This window comes from Myotis myotis, unplaced genomic scaffold (assembly GCF_014108235.1).
Source record: "Myotis myotis isolate mMyoMyo1 unplaced genomic scaffold, mMyoMyo1.p scaffold_m19_p_1, whole genome shotgun sequence".
Lineage (NCBI taxonomy): Eukaryota > Metazoa > Chordata > Mammalia > Chiroptera > Vespertilionidae > Myotis > Myotis myotis.
In genome coordinates, this window is record NW_023416313.1 from 220251085 (window position 1) to 220265462 (window position 14378).

General features: G+C 43.5%; 1 protein-coding gene across 3 annotated transcripts in view; it reads right to left on the bottom strand.

Annotated features, from left to right (window-relative positions):
* Positions 1-14378, bottom strand: part of EML1 (EMAP like 1) — a 156718-nt gene that overhangs the window by 45682 nt on the left and 96658 nt on the right. For all 3 annotated transcript variants that reach the window (XM_036317294.1, XM_036317285.1, XM_036317303.1), the window contains exon 3: positions 7603-7738. In XM_036317294.1, the coding sequence (XP_036173187.1) occupies positions 7603-7738 (136 nt within the window). The remainder of the gene's footprint in view (positions 1-7602; positions 7739-14378) is intronic.

The following is a 14378-nucleotide window of genomic DNA, read 5'->3' on the forward strand; positions in this document are numbered from 1 at the left end:
GGGGCAGTGCTGATGAGCCGGGGACCTTGGCCTTGGACACGGTCCTGAAACTCTAGGCTCAGCTTCCTCACTCAAAACAGTAAAATAAAAAATTCAAACTCTCAATGGGATGAAATGCCTTGAAAACGCCTGGAGAACAGATGCTCGTTGGGCAAACCCGAGCTTCCCACCCCTGCCCTTGGTCCCTTTCACAGATGGACTGTCTTGATTTGCAAAGTGGAGAAAGTGGCCCCTAAGGTCCCTCCCAGCTCAAACGGTCTGTGAAGGGCCTCTGAACATAGAAGGTGCTGGGGAAAATAAATAAATAGAGGCTTGGATAAACACACCTGTCAAGAGCCGAAAGCCCAATTTCTCGTCATTAACACTCAACCTGGTGGCTGGAAGCGTTAACAGGGAACAGTAATGATGGAAACCAGCGCGGCAGCAACAGGTGACGTATATTAAGGACCCTGCCTTTTACCCGTCACCTAATTCAAACCTCACAAAGCCCCTGCAGAAGCATCATCGCCCACTTCACAGGCGAGGGAACAGACTCAGGCACAGAGCCACCCGCTGCGGGTCCTTCACCCCCTGCTCTCTCCCCTGAGCCCCCTTGTGACGCCCTGCAGTCCATGAGAGCCCTCGCTCAGGAACTCTGAGGACCTGCTGAGGTACAGGTCTGAGACCTGATGAACGGGAGGCACTAAGATCTCTAAGCTACTGTCTAACAGGGAGCTGAGCCCGGCCGGTGTGCCTCAGTGGCTGAGTGTGGCCTATGAACCAGGAAGTCAAGGTTCAATTCCCAGTCAGGGCACATGCCTGGGTTACCGGCTCGATCCCCAGTAGGGGTGTGAAGGAGGCAGCCAACCAATGATTCTCTCTCATCATCGATGTTTCTCTCTCTCTCTGAAATCTATCTATCTATCTATCATCTATCTATCTATCTATCTATCTATCTATCTATCTATCTATCTATCTATCTACCTATCTATCTATCCACATTTTAAAAAAGGAGCTGAGGTTACTGGGGAGGCAGCCAGGGTTACCAAGTACAGTAAGTAGGTGGCCCTCCCCTGGGTGGTACCTACTCAGTTTGCCTGCACTGAGGAGACTCACAGACCCGTTCCATGTACGTATAAGGGCGCAGAAACAAAGCAGAAGAAACGCGAGCGCCATCATCAGGGCTGGAGAAATAGCTGGGTGAGCTTCCATAGTTACAGAACTCACACCACACGCTGGGTGGAAAAATGCGCGGTTTGCATATACAGACGTGGGTATAATCCATCACAACTCTTTCTGCATACTGGTCCTTCACACATTTGCATTAAAATGTAAAGCTTTTATTTTTTTAACCTACCAATTTTGTATTCATAGAAGAAACAAGACATTTCCTTTTGAGAGCCAGAGCTCTTATGCATGCAAGGATTTACTGGGGCCCAGAGTGAAGGACAGAAAATAAGCTGGAAGACAAGACATTGGCAGAAACCGGGGCGGCAGAGGGAGTAATACTGTATCCGCAGTAGGAGGCACCTCTATAGTAACCAGCGGGGTGTTCCCTCTGGACAGAAGAGTGCCCTTTATTCTGAGGGTCGCAGGAGTGCTGGCTGGTGACACAGGCGTCTTTTTAGAGGCTTTCTGGGGCAGAGGTACACAGATGCCAGCCTTTCTTCTTGTTCCTTCTGGTCTCTGCTACCTTTTCAAATAAAACACCTAAGTTCTGAAAAGATCACAGCTCTCCAGACTTCACACTTACATATGCATTCGATGGTTTTTGCCAACCTCATGAAATTTCTGCCAGGGAAATCGGTGACCAGAAAAAAAAGTGGCAGTCTTTTTTTTTATGATCAGATAACTCTAAGCATAATAAACTATCATTATGTCTTTCTTTTGTATGTGACTTGGAACTGAGAACTGGTTTTACAAACTTTTGCCAAATGACCCCACATTTTTTACAGTAGAAAAACCAGAAACCTGTCAGGTAGCTATTATGCAAGACCAGGGTTCTCCGACGGTGTCACTGCAGCCGCGGCACTAATTCTGGATTAAAACGATTATCCACTCAGCAAACCCTTACTAGGCACCGACCTTATCCTGGGCGCCATTCAGAGCACTGGGGAGTCAACACGGGGCCACAAGATGGCTTTTGTCCTATAAAGTCTGAGTGATGCCCTAGCCAGTTTGGCTCAGTGGACAGAGCATCGGCCTGTGGACTGGAAGACCCTGGGTTTGATTCCGGACAAGGGCACGCACATCGGTTGCAGGCTCGATCCCTGACACTGGTTGGGTTGCATGTGGGAGGCAACCAAATGATGATGTCTCACATCGATGCTTCTCTCTCTGTCTCTCCCTCTCCCTTCCACTTTCTCTAAAAAAATCAATGCAAAAATATCCTCTGGTGAGGATTAACAACAAAAAGAAGGCTGGTGTTCTTGGAGAATCGACAGATCACAAGAAGTGTGTGGGGTTTTTTCTGCCACATGTAGCCAACTACCTGCGCCCAGAGAGAGGGGATCACGCCTGCTAAAGGGTAGGAGCTGAGTGGTCTTCCTCTGCTCACAGGAGAATATTTCCATCTCTATTCTGCTGCCGAGAACAGACCCAGAGCATGAATTTCACGCCTACATTTTGATGCACCTCAATGACAAAAATATTAGAAATAAACATTTAAAAACAAACTAACAGCAGATTTTGTTTGTCTATTCTTTAAGTCGTGCACGGTCCGTATCTGGCTGTGGCGCATCTATAAAAGGTGCATCTCTAACAAGTGCGACTCCCCTTCCTAAGGACCGCCAGCTGTCTGTCTGGAAGCAAGCGGGTTGACCGTCCTGCCTTCCACCCCGAGCAGAGTGATTTTAAAATTATGCTCTCCTTCTGCACCCGCTTTGTTCTCTCCATCTCTCCTCTCACAGCGCCGCCCGTTGCAAAGCCCCACGTAGGAGTGGGAAGAACGAGTGATGGTCTGTGCGGAACCGTGGAAGTGTTAGTCTATTGTCAGCTTCAGCACTCCCACTGAGCAAGATATGACCTACAACATCTTCCCGGATTTTCTGCCTTTTTTCCTTTGACTAATGGAAACAAAGCTTTTCCCAAGGAGGCCAAATCCAGCCCCCCATCCAAGTCTTAATTGACAACACAAAGCACAACCACTAGGCCCTGGACAATTTCCAGGGGATTTTGTTCTTCAGCACTGGCTGAGCCCCCAGGAAAGAAAACAAACAGGCCCATCCACACACCACAGATGCTCCAACGCGGCGAATCTGGAACTCCGATGACAGGAACGTTTCTACACGGTTGTAAACATATTTGAAGTGCTTGGAAATTGTTTTAAATCCTAATATTTACAATGTCCGTCTCTGTTTTTTCTTCATCTTTGTTTTCAAAATTCTCTCCTAATGAGAGACTAGAGGAACTTTACAAACATGGAGTAACCATCAGATGCTACTGTTTGCGCTTCCAACTTCCAAATGATGGGAACGCACATCCACAGAAGCCCATAAAAGCCAGAGAAAAAACATAAGTGAATCCCCACACTCTATATAGAAACCAAGAGTCTTGGACACTCCATCTTAGGAAACTATGTATTTCTAATTCGCAGCTAGATAATAACTTTACTTTTATTTTTTTAAGCTCTGAAAAGAATGCCTTTTAAGTTCCAAGTACATAAAAGAGGCATAAATTATAAAATTATATTTTCTTCAAGAAAAAAGGGAATCTCATTTTCTCCCCCATTAACTACTTGCTCCTTAAAAAAGTCATCTAAAAATTAAACAACTCACTCTTAAACAACCAATAGGTCAAAGAAGATATTAGTATAGAATTTAGAAAATATCTGCAGACAAATAGAAATAAAAACAAAACATACTAAAACTTATGGGATGCGAAAAAGCAGTATTAAGAGGGAAATCTATAGCCATAAACACATACACTAAAAAGAAAAAGGATCTCAAATCAACAACCTAATTTTAAACCACAAGGAACAGAAAAACACAAAAGTTAGCAAAAGTAAGGAGATAATAGAGTACAGCAGAGATAAATAAAATAGAGAAGAAAAACAACAAAAAAAATCAGTGAAATCAAGAATTTTTTTAAAAAGTTCAACAAACTTGACAAATCCTCAGCTTGACTAAGGAAGAGAAGACACAACTAAAATCAGAAATAAAAGTTGTCACAGAAAAAAGATTTTAAGAGACTACTATGAACAAATATATGCCAACAAACTGATAACCTAGAGGAAATGGATAAATTCTTCAATACATGCAACCTACCAAGACTGAATCAGAAGCAAATAAAAATTCTGAACACATCTATGATTAGACGGACATTGAAGCAGTAATCAAAACTCTCCCAACAAACAAAAGCCCAGGGCCAGATGGCCTCACTAGAGAATTCTACCAAATATTTAAAGAGGAATTAATACCAATCCTCTTCAAACTCTTCCAAAGAACTGAGGGGGATGGGGGAGACACACTTCCAATTTCATTCTATGAGGGCAGCGTTATTCTGATACCAAAACCAGACAAAGACACAACAAGAAAAACTACACAGACCAATATTCCTGATGAACATTGATGCAAAAATCCTCAACAAAATAAGACCAAACTGAATTGAACAGTATATTAAAATAATTATATATACCATGGCCAAGTGGGATTCACATTTGGAAAGCAGGGATTGGCATATGAAAAGCGATCAATGTAATACACAACATTAACCAACAAGCTAGAATAGAAGGAAAATACCATAATATAGTAAAAGCAATCTATGAGCAGCCCACAGTTCATGTCATATTCAGTGGTGAAAGACTAAAAGCTTTTCTTCTGAGAACAGGACAAAGCAAGGATACCCACTGTCCCCACTGCTACTCAACATAGCACTGGAGGTCCTCCTAGTGCGATTAGACAAGAAAAACAAAAAAAAGGCATTTAAATTAGAAAGGAAGAAATAAAGTTACCTGTTTACAGAGAACATTATCTTACATGTAAAAAACACTAAAGATTCCACACACAAAAAATTTAAAACTAGTAAACAATTTCAGCAAAGTTACAGATAGAAAAATCAACACACAAAAATCAGTTGCATGTCTATACATTAATAACAGCTAATCCAAAAAGGAAATTAAGAAAACAACCCTCTGGGACAACTTCAAGTGTACCAACATCAGAATTATAGGGGTACCAGAAGAAGAGAGAAGGCAAGATATTGAAAACCTATTTGAAGAAATAATGACAGAAAACTTCCCCTACCTGGTGAAAGAAATAGACTTACAAGTCCAGGAAGCGCAGAGAACCCCAAACAAAAGGAATCCAAAGAGGACCACACCAAGACACATCATAATTAAAATGCCAAGAGCAAAAGACAAAGAGAGAATCTTAAAAGCAGCAAGAGAAAGACAGTCAGTTACCTACAAGGGAGTACCCATACGACTGTCAGCTGATTTCTCAACAGAAACCATGCAGGCCAGAAGAGAGTGGCAAGAAATATTCAAAGTGATGAATAGCAAGAACCTACAACCAAGATTACTTTATCCAGCAAAGCTATCATTCAGAATTGAAGGTCAGATAAAGAGCTTCACAGATAAGAAAAAGCTAAAGGAGTTCATCACCACCAAACCAGCATTATATGAAATGCTGAAAGGTATTCTTTAAGAAGAGGAAGAAGAAAAAGGAACTCTTACCATTTGCCACAGCATGGATGGAACTGGAGAGCATTATGCTAAGTGAAATAAGCCAGTCAGAGAAGGATAAACACCACATGATCTCACTCATTTGTGGAATATAATGAACAACATAAACTGATGAACAAGGACTGATCCAGAGACGGAGAGGCATTGATTGGACTGTCAGGCCTTGGAGGGAAGGAAGGGGAGGGTGGGGGTAAGGGGGAAAGATCAACCAAAGGACTTATATGCAAGCATATAGGCCTAACGAATGGACACGGACAACGGGGGGGTGAGGGCATGAGCGGGCGGGGGGGCGGGGGGTAGGGGGTAACGTGGGGATAAGGACACATATGTAATATCTTAATCAATAAAAAATATATTAAAAAAAGAAAACAACCATATTTGCTATAGCATCAAAAAGAATAAAATACTTAAGAAAAATTTAACCAAGGAGGCGAAAGACTTGTACAAAAAAACTACATGGGAGGAGATAGAAGTGGGTAAAGGGGGGAAATGGTGATGGAAGGAGACTTGACTTGGAGTGGTGGACACACAACTCAATATACAGATGATGAATTATGGAATTATACACCTGAAACCTATATAATTTTATTAACCAATATCACCCTAATAAATTCAATTAAAAATAAAGAAAATGACAAAAAATTGCTAAAAAAATCGAAAAATGATAAATGGAAGCACATCCCATATTCATGGATTGGAACTCTTACTACTGTTAAGATGTCTATCCTACCCAAAGTAATCTATAGAGTCAGTATAATCCCTATCAAAATCTCAATGGCATTTTTTTGGTAAAAACAGAAAAAAATTGTAAAATTCATAAGAAATCTCAGGGGACCCCAAATAACCAAAATAAACTTGAAAAGAAACAAAGTTAGAGGCCTCACACTTCCTGATTTCAAAACATACTGCAAAATAACAGTAATCAAACTGCTGTGGTGTCTTTATTGGCATAAAGACAGATAATACAGACCAATGGAATGGAACAGAGAGCTCAGAAATAAACCATTGTGCATACGGCCAAATGACTTTTGGCAGAGATGCCAGGACTACAAAACGGGGAAAGGACAGGCTTTTCAACAAATGGTACATGGAAAATTGAATATCTACATGCAGAAGAATAAAGGTGGACTGCAACATGAAGGTTGTGGTAACCTGAATTTTGCCATGTGCCAAGTGTAGGCCTGGGAACAGCATTTTCTTTTTTACCTGGGTTATACCCCCATTTTTCTTCAAAAGAGAATTGTAAGTAAAAAAATACAAGACGGTACAGTGTAGTTTAGGTAATGGGTTTTCAAAGGTACTATGATTAAATTTTACAGGGACGTGAAATACGGCACAGGGAGTAGATGAATAACATTGTAATAATTATGTACAGAACCAGCTGGGTATTGGACTTACCAGGGGAACATTTTGTAAATGGTATAAATGCCTAACTGCTATGCTGTACACCTGAAACTAATATAAAATAATATAGAATGTCAACTGTAATTGAAAAAGTAAATAAATAAATAGCAAAAAATAGGATTAAATTTTAAAAAGCAGAATAATAAATCTATATGGTTTCTGTTATGGCAACACATCAATATTATACTTTTACAAGCTTTAATCAGAGGAGAAATTGTAAAGTGTCATATAAGAACAGAAATACATTTTTTTTAAAGATAGCTTTTCTTAAAAAATATTTTTTTATTGATTTCAGAGAGGAAGGGAGAGGGAGAGAGAGATAGAAACATCAATGATGAGAATCACTGATTAGCTGCCTCCTGCACGCCCCCTACTGGGGATCGAGCCCGCCCTTGTCTGGAATCGAACCTTTAGTCCACAGGCCCACACCCTATCCCCTGAGCCAAACCAGTTAGGGCAGGAATATGTATTTAATATGTATTTAAACATCCGAGATGGATTTCTTTTAGGCTTCCTTTAAGTCACTTTGTGCCTACCTTTTGGTTATTGCCGGCATAGCAGTTTCTTTCCTGGTCCCGGAGGGGGACGGCAGAGAGCCACTAGGTTTCTTTGGTAACACGGTGCCGTTGTTGACGGTGGTTCTTAAAGGCAAGGTCTGCACCAGGGGTCTTGCTGTAAGACAAGCAGAAAAGGAAATCAGAATGTGCCCCTTGTCAAGGTACCTCTTTAAGATACGTAGAAAGAGAAACTAAGATGGCGGCATAGATAAACACCGGGAAATTGCCGCCTCCCACAACAATTGAAAAATACCGCAAAGGACAGAGTGGACATCATCCAGAACAACAGGAAGGCTGGCTGAGTGTAAATTCTACAACTAGAAGGAAAGAAGAGCACACTGAGAGCCACAGGAGCTGCGGAGGTGAAGTGCAGAGGTATGGCGGCTCGCGCACGCGCGGAAAGGGGGTGGCACCTGAGGACACGGCTGTTTTTTTGAATCACAAGCTCCCGACTGCTCTGAACTCCGGTTCCGGGAAGTCTCTGGGGACCCAGGACTCATACGGGGAGAAGCTGGGCTGTCGGGCAGTGGGCGAACTTGAGGGAGGCTTTCCCTCAGAGGTGCTTGCAGCAATTATCGGGTCACTGAGACGCGCGACTCCTTAGGGCTGGGCGGAGAATCAGCCATAGCTACTTGCTCCGCCCTTTGATTCCCTGAGACCCCGCCCCACCCAGGCTGCGGCAGAGGCTTTTGCATGTGAATGTACCTAACTGCAGCCAAGCCAGGCAGACCCAGAACTTCCAAGAGAAGGCCCAAGGCCCCGCAGCGGCTTGCATTGCTTCACAGCTGAGCCTCTTCGTGGCTCCTGCTGTGTGGCCTCAGGCAGAGGCTGAATTAGCACCTCCTTAGATCCAGGAGCCACTGTACCCAGTGGTCAGAGGGGGACCATCCAGATTGCAACTCCTCAGATCCATAAGGGACACACTCAGGGAGCAGACTCAGTGAGCACCAAAGCCCCACTGAAGCAAGTCTTGCCCCAGAAGGGTGTCTTCAGCACAGAAGTTCTCCCACTTCAGACACAGCTGATTCTCACAGCCAATTGGCCTGTAGGTCAATTCCTCCCAGTGATCCTACAACAACCAAGGCACCAAGAGTGCACCAAGAGTGTCCACCCCAGATAACTGGGGAGGCTGAGCCACTGGGCCCTACAGGACACCTGGCGCGCAGGGCCACTCTGTCAACACAGGGAAGCAGCCAAAATGCGGAGACAAAGAAACAGGTCACAAATGGCAGAAATGGAGGAAAGCAAACGACTGGATATAGAGTTCAAGGCCACATTTATAAGGTTTTTCAAGAATTTTATGAAAACCGCCGATAAATTTAATGAATCCCTCAATAAGTATAGTGAGACCATGGAGGACATGAAAAAGGACCAACTAGAAATTAAGCATACACTGACTGAAATAAAGAATAATTTACAGAGATCCAACAGCAGACAAGAGGATCCCAAGAATCAAGTCAAAGATTTGAAATACAAAGAAACAAAAAATACCCAACCGAAAAAGAAAAAAGAAAAGAGATTCCAAAAATATGAAGATAGTGTAAGGAACCTCTGGGACAACTTCAAGCGTACCAACATCTGAATTATAGGGGTACCAGAAGGAGAGAGAGGGCAAGATATTGAAAACCTTTTTGAAGAAATAATGACAGAAAACTTCCCCTACCTGGTGAAAGAAATGGACTTACAAGTCCAGGAAGCGCAGAGAACCCCAAACAAAAGGAATCCAAAGAAGACCACACCAAGACACATCATAATTAAAATGCCAAGAGCAAAAGACAAAGAGAGAATCTTAAAAGCAGCAAGAGAAAGACAGTCAGTTACCTACAAGGGAGTACCCATACGACTGTCAGCTGATTTCTCAACAGAAACCATGCAGGCCAGAAGAGAGTGGCAAGAAATATTCAAAGTGATGAATAGCAAGAACCTACAACCAAGATTACTTTATCCAGCAAAGCTATCATTCAGAATAGAAGGTCAGATAAAGAGCTTCACGGATAAGAAAAAGCTAAAGGAGTTCATCACCACCAAACCAGCATTATATGAAATGCTGAAAGGTATTCTTTAAGAAGAGGAAGAAGAAAAAGGAACTCTTACCATTTGCCACAGCATGGACGGAACTGGAGAGCAGATAAATACCACAGGATCTCACTCATTTGTAGAATATAATGAACAACATAAACTGATGAACAAGGACTGATCCAGAGACGGAGAGGCATTGATTGGACTGTCGGGCCTTGGAGGGAAGGTAGGGGAGGGTGGGGGTAAGGGGGAAAGATCAACCAAAGGACTTATATGCAAGCATATAGGCCTAACCAATGGACACGGACAACGGGGGGGTGAGGGCATGAGCGGGGGGCGGGGGGGGGGGTAGAGGGTAACGTGGGGACAAGAGCACATATGTAGTATCTTAATCAATAAAAAATATATTAAAAAAAAGAATAATAAAAATAAATGCAATGTAATACCCTAAAATGTCTCCTGGAGCAGGAGGAGGACATTAATGAATAAACTGTGAAATCAAAAAAAAAAAAAAAAAAAAAGATATGTAGAAAGGCATTGATGTTTATCAATGTCAGCAAAAATGAACAAAGGTGCAAAGGCAACTAACTCAATGGGGATTTTTAACAAGTGGTGCTGGAACACAGAACCTAGACACCACCCTCACACCTCATTCAGAAACTCACTCACAATGGACCACAGATCTCAGTGTCAAATGCAAAGCTATAAAACTTCTAAATGAAAACATGGGAGAAATGGGACCTGGGTTTGGAGATGACTTTTTTTTTTTTTTTTTTAGCTACAACACCAAAAGGGAAATCCATAAAGACAAAATTAATAGCTTGGATTTCATTAACATTATAAAAATTTTCGCTCTGCGAAAGACATTGTGAAAAGGATAAAAAGGGAAGTCATAGCCTGGGAGAAAATATTTGCAAATCACATGGCTGATAAAGGATTTGTACACAGAATATTAACAAAAAACACATCTAAAAACTCAACAGTAAGCAAACAAACAGCCCATTAAAAAAAAAAAGGCAAAAGATCCGAACAGACCCCTCACCAAAGAAGATGCACAGATGGCAAATAAGCATATGAAAAGGTGCTCAGCATCTTTTGTCACCAGGGAAATGCAAATTAAAACAGTAATGAGCTATCTCTATACACCTATTAGGATGGCTAACCTCCAGAAAGCAGACAAAACACCAACTGCTGGGCAGGACCCAGCCACAGGAATTCATGCCTTGCTGGTGGGATTCGAAAGCGCAGTCCCTCTGGAAGACAGTTTGGCAGCTGCCATACACAGTCTGACCATGCAATCCAGCAATGGAGGGACACGAGGTATTTTCTCAATGACTGGAAAACTTAAGTCTATATTAACTGCATTTAGTATTTATAGCAGCTTTATCCATAACTGTCAACAACTGGAAGCAACCAAGATATCCTTCCACTGTGAGGGGATAAACAAACTCTGGTATGTCCATACAGTGGAATGTGACTCAGCGAAAAGGGCAATGAACCAATCCATACGACAACACGGATGAGCCCTATTTCTATGTTGCTAAGTGAAAGGGGCTAGTCTGAAAGGCTACCTACTGTAGCCTCCCACGACAGCCTATAAAAGGTAAAACTATAGGCACCAAGACCAGATCAGTGGTTGCTAGAGTTTAGCGGTGGTGGTGGTGAGGGGAGGGGTTGATCAGGCAAAGCATCGGAGACTTTTTAGGGTGGTCAAACTCTTCTGAACAATACTGTGGTGGTGGAAAGTGACACGATGCATTTGTCAAAGCCTAGAGTGAACTTGAAGGTATGCAAATAAAGTCAATTAGGAGATGGGGGAACCTCAGGATGGGATGCAGATTGTGACAAAAGAATCTAACTTACTACAAAGATATGCTCAGCCTCGTGGATGGGAGTGGAGAGGAAAGGTGCTGACAAGTAATTCTGGAAGCGAGTGGAGGAGGTAAGCTTACAGAAGGAACTGCACGGAGCCCTGTATTCTACTTAGTAAAGTTGCTTCCCATGGGGACACAATTCCTAAACCACTATACATAATTACTAGATTGAACAGCTGAGCGAATGCACGGAGGATGGGTGGAGCCAGGCTTCTCGCTGTAGGAGAGGGTGGTAAAGACCAGCAGGGGGCAGGCTGGAAGGAACAGGTGGTGATGGGGCCGAGGAGGAGACCTTGGATGAAGCCACGTCTAGCTGGACAGAGCTACAGATACAAAATCGTAGACACGTGTGTGTACACAGGCTGGTGTAAACACATGGATTCCCCAGCTCTGTCTGCTGAGAGCCTAAGGCAGGGACACCCAGTGCCCAAACCTTGGTTTCTAATATCATTCTACAGTGAAAGGAACAGGGCCCCCTGGGGAAATACCTGCATCTAGGGCAAGGGCAGGAACATACCACATGAGCCTGGAGCATCTTATAGTGTCAGAAAGTAAGGAAGTGCTAACAAAACCCAAAAACTTGTATTGATGACGGGACGGTGAGTCAAAGGGAGGCAGGAGCCAACAGAAAGCTCCCGACGGCCAAAGCTGGAACAATTTGAGCAACGAGATAAATCAAGCTGCATTGGATTGTAGCCCCAAGTTTAAAATAAATGCCACGAGTCCACACTGATGCACATAGGTGACTGAGTAGATGGCTGAATGGGGGAGAAGAGATCAACGCCCACGTGGTCAGTCCCCTGTGTCTTGGCCTGGCGATCGAGACTGGAGGCTCCTGGAAGTGGCACCTGTGACGACACCCCACCCAGGAGGTATTCGACATGTATCTGTGGACCCGGCTGCATTAAATTCATGATTCTTTAATTTAACTCACTGCAAATTTGCTAGTTGTCTCTATCTAATAAGATTTGTGAAGGGACCATAACATAATCTTTCACATAATTATGTGCTGAATAGGATCTACTGTACTTGGGATACTTTGCCAATCAAATCAGACCTTGAGAAAAGAGCCCTCATTCCCAGTCATATAGTTATGCATTTCTTAAAGATGTGACTTGATTTGCATAATGCGAATTTGAATAACACTGCTAAGAGGTGAGCACAGCAAAGCAGCATGGGTGGCGGAAAGAACCCCCTCATGCGTCCAGTGGCCTTGGGGTCCAGACCCAGATCCCCCCTCACTAGCTGTGTAGCCTGGGGCAGATTATTCCGTCCTGGAGGCTGCTGCCTCCTCCGTGAAATGGGCATGTTAATACCTCCCTCAAAGGACTGTGGGAGGTGAAATGAACTGGTAGACCCAATATCTACTGCCAAGCCCAGCCCCTAGCAGCTAATGAGTGGTAGCTACGGTGACATTTTAAACATCACGAGAACTGTCCGCAGCAGAGGCTACGCTGTTAAAGATCACCAGCACCGCCAGCAGGGGTGCTTGGTTATATTTATTGAGTCTCTGATCACCAATGAGGCTACTGATAAAAAAGTCTGCAAAGGGACATGAAAGTTTTACAAAAAGCAAGCTGTCCAACTGCAGCCAAATTAAAATGAGCAACAGGAGCTCCTCGTGGTTAATGTCAACAAAGCCCACGACCCAGATGCTGGGGCAACAACCATATTGCAACCCACATTTTACATGTAGAACCCATGATGCTCTCCTGGCACTGGCAGGGCAGTTAGCCAAGCATGTGTACAATGGATCCGTTATTCATTTAACAAATTCGAGAAGCACGTGAGCCAACTCCAGCCCCGGAAGCCAGTGGAGAGCCTGCTGCTTGCCTCAGAGCAGCGAAGGGCAGATTCGGTGAGAACGGAGGCACTTTTAAACATAAATGTCTTTTGCTTATGAAGGACTATTCACCAAAGAACATTTAGAAGCCAACTAATGTAGAAATGTAAAACATCATATGCCTACCACTGAGGGGAAAACCCGGTAATAACTGTTGGTATGGTTCTTTCAAATGTTGGCATAGATTAGGTCTATGTAGTTGGAATATAGTCTTTACAGCTTGATATCCTGCTTTTGACTCCGAATACATAATACATGAGCATTTTGCTGTTGTTTCCAATCAGATATTTTTAAAGATACACAGCGTCCAATCAGGAGGTGCCACAGTTTTCTGGCCATGCCCTGCGCTTGCTTACCCCTATTGTTTCCCATCCAATTCCCCTTGTGCATAATGCCACAATGAACCCCTGTATTCACAAGCATTTTCCGTATTTACACTCACAACAGCAACAGATAAAGGGGTCAGTTCATGTCATTCTACCAGCAGAGAGTGCAGCCCCACTGCAACCACAACGCTGCGAGAACCTGAATACTAGCGAGAGTTTTAGAATACATGCCCCGCAAGCAGGTGGATTCTCTCTTCTCCGCTCTATGGTAAGCCAAGTTCAGCAAATCTTCCCGTCTGCACGTGGATCCAACGTGGACAAAGCTAACTTTGTAGGCAGACATTCTCTACAGTAAAGACACAGGTGAGGCAACCAGTTCTTAATATTAAAAAACATATGAAAGGAAAGGGAAAAAGAGATAGCACGGTGTGGGGGCTTGGCTGAGTTTGGCTATGAGCCAGTATCGCTGGGTTAGGAAGAGATGGGGAATGAGTGCAGTCGGCCATTCTAAGGCAGGAGAATATTGTAAAAAGGAAGAGTAGCCCGAGACACACTCCCTCCACTTAAACTAGGTCCACAGGCACTTGTGGGGATGGCCGCAGTCCTCCGTCTCAGGAAGCCTCGCACTTGCTCTGAGTGAGTTATGTCGGGGACCGCAGTTCTCGTTGTCACACTGGTTAAGTCCTAGGAGGA